The sequence below is a fragment of the Benincasa hispida genome, chromosome 6, assembly GCF_027475165.1.
Source record: "Benincasa hispida cultivar pf3 chromosome 6, pf3_genome.v1.1, whole genome shotgun sequence".
NCBI lineage: Eukaryota > Viridiplantae > Streptophyta > Magnoliopsida > Cucurbitales > Cucurbitaceae > Benincasa > Benincasa hispida.
Window position 1 is genome coordinate 38,724,230 of NC_143483.1, and position 10,024 is coordinate 38,734,253.

Genomic DNA, 10,024 nt, shown 5'->3' on the forward strand with positions numbered 1-10,024 from the left:
TGTTAGTTTATTAGAGGAAATGATTGAAACTATAAGGAGATAATTTTTATTTTCCGTTTTTGCCCCTTTCTTTCTCTCCACATTTTCTTTATTTTCTATAAAAGTATTTTGTATTTAATTTTAGCATTTTCCTTTCATTCATTTTGTTTCGTCAATTGAATATTAGTGTAAAAAAAAAAAATGAGAGTATTTATATATGTGTTTTAATTCTATCATTTTGAGAGTATATAAATTGTATGTTTTTTTTTTTTAATTTTAATTTTGTTGCATTTTCTCTTTGATTTTCTAGAAAACAAAGATATAATTTTTTTTTCTCCTCAAACCACAGTTTACTTGGAGAGGTTTTCTCTTTGATGTATATCATTTATAATACCCTATACCCAAGGATTCAAAATCTTGATTTGATACTTGATGACCACAATATTCTTGTACTTCTATAATGATCTTAACAATGTTATCTTTACTTGTCTTAATCTACTTTTAAGAGTGAAGACCATCCTTACAAACTAACAACAATTCTTTCAGAATACTTTGTCCTCACTTACATGCTTTCTAGAAAAATTCTCAAGAGGTCATCCAACATGAATTTGCTCCAAGCAAAACACATATAAACTTTGTAATTTCTATGATTGAGCCACTGAAAAAGAAAGGTACATCTTATTGGTATAGATTATAGTAATCATTAGTTTGTTTTTTTATAGGATGTCTCATTGGGATGTGGTCTTAATTCGTTCATGCACCTCTCCTCTACCTTAGACGTTATATTAGATATAGTAGTTGACAAAAACATTATGATCTTAATTTTATAGTAATATCCATGAAAATATTGAAACAATGTTAATGTTCATGGAGAAAATCGAATGTCTAGACAATTGAGCCTTGAGTTGACTATTCAGTATACTTGAAAATTGCTAAACCAATGATTATCTAGAATGAAAATGTTGTATTTAGATAAAATTGAGATTGTGCCATATTTGTCGATATCAATATTTTAAACATGATTAATTTGAGAACCAATTTCAACCATTAACTAACACTTATCAATATGCAAAGATCGATGATATATTTAGTAGGGTTAGATTAACAATAATTGATCCCTAGCTAGAAAATGCCCCTTTTAAATTGACATGCTTGACCCAAACTTTGTGGTATTAATAAAGCCTTAAAGTGTATTTATTGAATAAACGTGTGACGTAGAAGATCATCTTACTTGAAAAACCAACCAAAGTTTGAAGAAATGATGATTTAAGTTTCTCTTTAGTGTATACAAAGTTAGAAAGCGACTAGAGAAGAATAATCAATTCATATTAAATGTAACACACATTACATTATATCGTAGATAAAACGATTAGTATAATTATTTGTACTACTAGTTGTTCAGTTAGTTAATAAGTTAAAAATGTTTTGTTTGTTATTACTTTGTTAGTTATTTAGGTAAGTTATCGTTAGTTATTTTGTAATTGGATTTAACATTATTAATTAACTTGCAACTTAGTTAATACTTATATTCTTTGACTAATTAGTTAAGAATTGAATTCCTATCCCAAAATTTTGTTGAATAAAAAGAAAAAAAAAAGTTTAAATTTTGATGGACAATACAAAAGGATTCAAGATTTGGGTACATTATACTACATACCAATGAGATAGGTCAATCAAATTCAAACCCACAATCCTCAAATGATCTCTTATGCCATATTATTTGTGTTTGCTATTATCATATCCCCTTGATGCTCTCTAATGGGCCCTAAGTGAGCACAATTTCGAAGGAAAAAAATAATTAAGATGTGTGATCATAAGACATTATTGTTGTGGTAGGAAAAAAAATCATGATAAGTAAGAATAAGGGAGAAATTATACAAACAAAAATCAACTACTAGCCCAAGTGGGAAACAAGATTAATTAAAAAAGTTGCAATATCTGTAAAAAGAATATTGGAATTATTTACAAATCTAACCACAAATTTTTAGATGGCTAAATATGGCAATATTTTAAACTTGATTTTAATTTCTAATCGTATCAATTTTATCTTTATTGGTATATCAGTAATATATCTTATATACTTTTTATATCGTCAATCATATAACAATAATAGTTATATTTATATATCAATAATAGATTAGATATACTTTATATTATGTATATATGTGAATTGATACATCTATTACTATTTTAATACTCATTCAAAATTTATTTCAAGTATGACACTGATGTATCATTACTAGTTTATATTTGAAATTATATTCTATGTTTAACAATTATATTGGAGGTAATAAAGTACCATCAACATTTTCAATTTTCTAATGAGAATGGTTATGAATAGGACGAATTGAACCATTATAAGTTGACAACAATATACTATAATTAAATTATACTTTAGAACATAGAATTCAAATTTAAGTTCATGAATACACAAGTGCGTAAGTATAACTTGACGAATAAATTTGGTATATTAATATTATGTTTTAATCTATTAATTATATAATTGATATACTACTAATATATTATTGATATATCAAATTTTGAAACAAAAAGCAGAAGTTAGATTTAAATTTTATTTTATATTTGAAAATTTCAAAAAACCATCGCTAGATTTACAAATATAATAATGTGTTTTTTTTTATTGCTATTCTTGGATTTGCCTCATTAATTTAATAAACATTAGATCTATTTTTTTTTTTTTTCTTAATTCAATATATGTTGGTTGAGGCAATCTTGAGCATCATTCCAACTAATTAAGGTATTAAAGTTAGAGGTTCAAATTCTCTTACATCATCGGTTATTAAAATAATAATAATAATGATTACAAATTGAGGACTAAACTATCTTCGACCTATGAATACATAAAAGTTGTCTTATATTCACTGAGCTATGTTTGAATAGATAATTTAATTATCGATTGACTATTTTTCTTAAGCTCTTACATTATTGTTATTATTATTTTTTATATAATATGTGGAGTAGGTGATCAAACTTCAAACTTTAAAGTTTATAGTACATGCACTATATCAATTAAGATATGCTTATTTTGCTTTATTACAATATAACTTACTAAGCCTTAAAAGAGTAATATAATGTTCTTTTAACTTATTATAGATAGGGACAATTAAATATAACCTAGAATTTATGAACATGACCTAGATCATTTGACTTAGTCATTCTTCCTAATATATTTATAAAACAAAACAAATAAATTTCTGAGTAGAAGTAATTTTGAAGAACAAAAGGCCAAAAATCAATTCATATTCAAATCCAATTGATAATTATTTGTTTTTTTAATTTTTTTTAAATAAAATTTAAGTCTATAAATACTAATTCTACACCTAAATTTCTCCATTTGTTGTATACTTTTTACCAATGTCTTAAACCAAATCAAATTTTGGAAATTAAGAAAAAGTAGTTTTTGTATATATGTTAACTAAGTATATAGATATATTTTTTTTGTATATCAGATATATCATTTAATATATTTGCTAGGAATTCAACGGAAATGAAAGCCATTGTTCCAAATTGGGAAATAAATAAATTTAATTTTAGAAAACAAAAAGATGGAGCTTAGAGGAGTCCTAATTTTTTAAAAAATATTATTAAAAAAAACTAAATAGTAATAATATTTATAAACTTAATTTCAAAAATAAAAATGTGAATATACGAAATGAATTCATAGTTATTGAAAGAAATTCCCACGTCGATTTAAAAAATAAAAATTCTAAAACAAAAAAAACGAAAAAGAGCTGAAAGAAGAATCAAAAGCCGCGTCTAGAACACGTCCAAGAGGACGCTACGAGGACGTAAATGTAAATAACTGAATTGTAGAAGGGTATAACTGTCTGCAGGTCTCCGTCGACGGACTTTTGAAGAAGAAAATTGCAAAACCCGCCGGAGACTCCGCCGTCAATGGTTATTATTAATTAAAATATTCCACCAATCAAATTCCCAATCATCTCTTTTCAATTTCCCTTTCCTCTCTCTCTCTCTCTCTCATCCCTCTCTTTCCAACTCCTCTGACTTCGCCGGAATGTTTATGATTTGATTTCTTCACTCGATCGCCCAGTTCTCCACCATATATATCTTCCCGGAAAAAACCCGACTCCAATCCGGCACTTGAAGATTCTGTGGAAGTAATGAACTCGCCATCGTCGAGAGGCGAAGGCGATTCAACAACTCGAATCGCGGCTCGATCTTCCATGATCGAGTCATTCAAGGGATGTGGATTGACAGGGTTGCGAATTGACAAGGAGGAGCTAAGGAAGAAGCTCCGGATGCCGCAATACCTTCGGTTTGCTATGAGAGATTCCATCCGGCTACAGGATCCCAGCGCTGGAGAGAGCCGTTTGCCTGGTGCTAATTCTATCTCCGGCTCAGCTTTTGTTCCCGAGAATGACGATGGCCCTCCGGCGTCACCGATGGTGGTGTTCATTAATCCAAGGAGTGGTGGTCGCCATGGCCGCTTGCTCAAGGAGAGACTCCAGATGTTAATTAGCGAAGAACAGGTTTTATTCAACTGCAATACTTTCTTATCCTTTTCGTGTTTGTTAATTATACACGATTAATTATTAATATGCAGTCATAATTGCTGTTAACTTGCTGTTAACTTGTGTAAATAGGTGTGCATTATCATGCTAAGTATTGGTTTTGGATTCAGGGAGTTGAATGCATTGTTCTTTAGGAGAAAAATAGTATATGTATATGTATAGCTCCTTCTAACCGATGGTAAAAATTTTGTGCAGATTTTTGACTTAACAGATGTGAAGCCTCATGAATTTGTTAAGTATGGATTGAGATGCCTTGAGTTATTGGCTGGGCTTGGTGATGCTTGCGCTAAAGATGTTCGAGAGAAGATGAGGGTCATGGTATGATCAAAGTGAAAATAAAGTATACAATAGATGTGTAGCTATATGAATTTTGTTTATGGTGGAAACTAAGTGATTTTCCGATGGATAATTGAGCAGGTTGCTGGAGGTGATGGTACTGTTGGTTGGGTTCTTGGTTGTCTTTTAGAACTTGAGAAAAAGGAGCGGCTGCCTGTTCCACCAGTAGGAGTAATTCCTCTTGGTACTGGCAATGACTTATCCAGAACCTTTGGCTGGGTGAGTTCTTACTCATGAAAGTTTCGATCATATGTATATATATCTCTCATAATTTCTTGAGCCGTAGGATCGAATGCTTTTTTCAGGGTGGTTCTTTTCCTTTTGCTTGGAAGTCGGCCATCAAAAGATCCCTAGACCGGGCAACCACCGGTCAAATTCGTAAGTTGGATAGGTAATCATTCACTAGTGGGAAAATTTGGTACTGTTTTCTTAGTTTTAAGGGTGCTTCTGCTTCTATTTTCAAAATTATTAACATGACGTGCTGTTGATTGTGTGTTAGGTTTGCATACGAGAATACTTTGATTGTGCACTTTTCTGTATATGTAATGGCCATGAGTGCGTCATGTGTCTAGATAGTGCAAGCATCAATAAACCGTTTATTGCTCCTCATAAGTCTGAGTATTCTGATGCAGTTGGCATGTTATTCTCTCTACACCATCTGGAGAAAATGTGGAATTACCCCATTGCATGAAACCTACAGAAGAGCATGCTCTTGATGAGGTTTGTGCATTTTATTACTTAGCTTTTAGTGCTTTCATAGTCTAGCTGAAAACATTTTGGATCTGCTCTGTTATCTTACCAATAACCTTGCCCTTTAATATATCTCATCTTTCTTTTTGTTATCCGTTGTGCATTTAGAGGTACAAGCAAAATATCAGTGTTAAATCTTTAAAATTCTTGCCTCTTCTTTTCCAAATAATCTTGTGACAACAAGGATTTGTATCTCAGTGGTAGAAGTTTTTCTTTGTGGCTGCAGAGCTTGGAAATCGAGGAGGCATTATCAGAGAAAGCAAGCTGCCACGAAGGAGTATTTTATAATTACTTCAGCATAGGTATAATAGGCATTTAACTATTTAAGCCTTGTGCATACACTAAGGGACGTATACATTATGACTTGAGTCAATGACACTCTCATCAATGATAAATCTTGGAGAAACATTGTGCACTTTTACATAAAAATTTGAAGGGTGATGCATTTATTCTTCCATTCATGTAATTGTCAATATAAAAGACTTAGTACGCAGAAATTGATTTCAGTGTCGAAGTTAAAGAGGATTGTATGAAGAAATTGATTTTATGTCAATATTAAAGAGGTTTGTAGGCAGAAACTAATTTTTAAGTAGTTGTAGTAAAGTTCTTTCTGAGCCTGACAAGTGGAGGATTTCGTATCTGTTATTATTCTACTTTTTATATTAAGCCTATTGATAGTCCGGACCATTTTAGTACACATGTTTAGTCTTCACACTTCTTGTGTATTGTTAATTGTCTGCATGTTTTATAGTCGAAAGGTTTTACAGAGGAATTGATGCTTAAGTAATGGTACAGTTACTTCTTGTGTTCTAAAGTTGTATAGTAATAAAGTTGTCCTTGTTTCCATATTTTTTTTGGCGAACACGTGGCATTCTACTAAACTATCTATTATACTATCACTGAAGTCTCATGTCTAGAATTGGCTCGTGCAAGAATTACTACCTTTCTAGCATTTAAGAATTGTAACTCAATGCTTTTTAAAGGATAATATATGCCTTGAAAAATTTGGTTGGTATCAAAATGCATTTTTGTACTAGTGTGGTCTGCAAATTAAAATAAAATGCACCTACCAATTTAATTGACTAATTGTATAGAGAATGCCACTTGTGGATCTCTCACACTCTTAGTTAGGGAGCTAGCTTCATACTAGATATATATAATTTTCTCGGATGATGGAGTTACTCCCTTGCTTAAAGAGAGGCGGAATTAACACGCGGACATCGCATGTGCATTTTGTTAATTTCTCATTTCGCATGGTTACAAGAATGCAATTTTATTGAATAACTTTTGTTTGGTTATTTGGTCACTTGTGTATATGTAGGTTTATTTATTTATTTTGATCATGCAGGAATGGATGCTCAGGTTGCTTATGGCTTCCACCATCTACGTAATGAAAAGCCTTACCTTGCACAAGGTCCAATTGCAAACAAGGTTGGGTTAGTTAATAATTTTGTTCCTTTATTTCTTACTATTACATGTTTCTATTACCGTCAGCATTAGTCTTATTTTTTCTAGTACAAATTGGAGATAGGGGAATTTGAATCACAGACCTCTTGGTTCTTAGCATACACTAATGCCAGTTGAGCTAAGCTCTTTTTGTTGTCTGTATTAGTCTTATTCTTCCTCACCTTTGACCTCCAAAGTAGAGATGTTGAGTGGAGGTGGAGTCCCTTATAGAAATTGGGAGGGATGTTGATCCTTCATTCCTTTGGGATGAAAGTAAAGTCAGGGTGGATGAGATGGTAAAGGGAGGTTATTCTTTATCTTTACAAAAAATCTATGAAAGTTTTGGTGAATGATGAAGCACCAGGGCTTGATGGATTTATAGTTGAGTTTCTTAAAAGATTCTGGGACATTTTTGAATTTGATATCTTAAATGTTCTAATGATTTCTTTATAGAAATGTAAGGATGCGCTTAACTGATTTCAATCTCTTCTTGCAGCTGATTTATTCTGGCTATAGTTGTGGTCAGGGCTGGTTCTTCACGCCTTGCTCTAGTGATCCGAGGTTAAGGTTAGATATTCTCGTGGAAAGTCTTGTTTTTGTTTAGTTGGACAGTTTCTGGAGAAATATTTTGTTTGATTTAGATAATTCTCTCTTTTTTCTCCCATAAAAAAGTTACCATAAGCCTGAAAAATGATTTTAGAATTGTTGCTTTGTGATTTAAATATGAGTTTTAAAAATATAGAAAACAAGAACACTCGGATTTAAATTTGCAATTAGGATTTTCTAAGAAACTTTTCTGGTTGTAGGGGCCTTAAAAACATTCTAAGGATGCATGTCAAAAAGGTCAATTGTTCAGATTGGGAGCAGATTTTAATCCCCTCGAGGTATCATGCGTTCTTTTCCTGGCTTAACTTGTATTTTCAATGGTGTTTTTGCGTTCATCGTCATATATGATATTGATTAAATAAACAATATTTTGTTAATTAACTGTTTATTTGAAGGGAATAAGGTAGTGATTAACTTGGTAGCTAGCTGCTAGATGGCAACCTAATGGTTGCAACAGCAGATGTTATGACATCTAACTATCAAACTAAAACCAACAGCCCAAAAAAGTCGAACCTTTAGCAGCTATTACAAGTATCCCTACAATTTTTCTGTGTTTTTATCTCGTTATGAGGGAAGGGGGATTTTCAAGAGGCGAGTTAGAACCATTCATGCAATGGTTTGAAGCGTTTTCCAGTATTAGGCATCATGTTGCCACTAGCTAGCACCCCATATGTTGCGAGTGAAGTCTGATTAAGTTGTTTGAAATTGAGGGGAGACGATTTTTGCTTTGTAACTTTAGGCATTTACCTTATTGTGTGAATCATTTCCTGCAGTGTAAGATCTCTGGTTGCTTTGAATCTCAACAACTATGGTAGTGGCAGGCATCCATGGGGAAATCTGACACCAGAGTACATGGAAAAGGTACATAGTTCCATTTTTTTCCCTTTACAGAGCACACCATAGTTTTCTAGTTTTTCCAGTTAGATTATACTTTCTAGCCCAATTCCACTTGAACTCTAAACAAGATATAATTTCCGTTTATTGCACTAATTTTGGCAATTTGCTTATGATTTGGCCCTTCTTATTGTAACCCCTAAGAAATAGGAGATAACCTGGAATTTCATTTTGGAATCACATTCCCTGTTGAGATTGCTTTGTAAGAAAGTAGAGTGAAAAAAAGTTTTAGCAGTTCCAACTGTGTATGGAATTGTAATATCCCATCATAACCTGCCATATTCTTTCTACCTCTAAATTCCTAATAAATTATACTTACTACTTCCAGGGAAGGGATACTTACCTTTCACATTTTTCATTTTATTTTTAGAGAGGGTTTGTAGAGGCACAAGTTGATGATGGTCTTCTAGAAGTTTTTGGTCTAAAACAAGGATGGCATGCATCACTTGTAATGGGAGAACTCATCTCTGCTAAACATATAGTTCAGGTAAATCAAATAATGTTGATGACTGCTACATGTCATTCTTGAATCATTATTTGAATTCAAGTTTAAAGAAAGGAATGAATGCAAATTGAAAAATATTGGTAAACTATTTTTTCAGGCTGCAGCAATTCGATTTGAACTTCGAGGTGGAGAATGGAAAGATGCATTTTTGCAGATGGATGGAGAGCCATGGAAGCAACCAATGAGCGACGAGTTTTCGACTTTTGTTGAAATCAAGAAGGTACCTTCTCACTCACTAATGATCAGTGGAGAATAACTTGAGAGCTACACATTGTTCATGATGCTGGTAATTTCTTACTGTTAGGATTAACCATTAATGTAAAGTAAACGGGTTGGTTGGTCGTTGGTCATCCTTCCGAAAGAATGTAAATTTTTTTATATTGTGCAAGTAATTTTTTTTTAGTTGTGGGGAGAGTTTGATGTTTCAGATTCATTTGAAGGGAAGAACATCTGGTTCTTGTTAGGACAGGATGACTAAACAGCAAATGAGTCGTGAGAGTGGCCAAAGCCTCGAAACTTATTTATTGTTTGTATTGTGTGACATTAATTCATTTAGCAATTCATGAAGCTCCCAATCTTCTGAAGATATTTCTTTTAAAATGCAACTGATTACAGTATGGGGCATTCTTATTAATCATCATCTTACCTTAAACCATGTGTTTTTGGTTCTTGTATTTTCAACTTTAGTTCATTTTTGTTACTGAACTTTTAAATGTTTCATTTTAGTTCTTGTAATTTCAATTTTAGTTCATTTTGGTCTCGCTACTTTCAAAATATCTATTTTGATCTATATACTTCTAAAAAGTGACCGTTTGGTCATTTCGTTTTCATTTCATTTCTAAGAGATCAAAATGATAACTTTTTAGAAGTATATGGACTAAATTGATCCAAAGTTGAAAGTATAAGAACTGAAATGTACATTTAAAAGTATATGGACCTAAATAAACAAAAGTTA

The 10,024-nt window shown here is 31.9% G+C and overlaps 1 protein-coding gene across 1 annotated transcript; it reads left to right on the forward strand.

Moving 5' to 3' along the window:
* Nucleotides 1–3,825: 3,825 nt before the first annotated feature.
* LOC120080383 (diacylglycerol kinase 7-like) lies at nt 3,826–9,669 on the forward strand. The gene is made up of 12 exons (XM_039035029.2): nt 3,826–4,490; nt 4,728–4,850; nt 4,950–5,087; nt 5,174–5,259; nt 5,501–5,588; nt 5,845–5,920; nt 6,967–7,049; nt 7,561–7,631; nt 7,871–7,948; nt 8,444–8,531; nt 8,935–9,051; nt 9,167–9,669. The coding sequence occupies exons 1-12, from the start codon at nt 4,122–4,124 to the stop codon at nt 9,323–9,325; spliced, it is 1,476 nt and encodes a 491-aa protein (XP_038890957.1). The 5' UTR covers nt 3,826–4,121; the 3' UTR covers nt 9,326–9,669.
* Nucleotides 9,670–10,024: the final 355 nt, after the last annotated feature.

Excerpts from the sequence above, each read along its gene's own strand:
- LOC120080383 (XM_039035029.2), top strand. The coding sequence starts at position 4,122 with ATGAACTCGCCATCGTCGAGAGGCGAAGGCGATTCAACAACTCGAATC. Across the intron at positions 4,851-4,949 it reads GAGAGAAGATGAGGGTCATG|GTTGCTGGAGGTGATGGTAC; the intron begins GTATGATCAAAG and ends ATAATTGAGCAG. Across the intron at positions 5,088-5,173 it reads TATCCAGAACCTTTGGCTGG|GGTGGTTCTTTTCCTTTTGC; the intron begins GTGAGTTCTTAC and ends TGCTTTTTTCAG.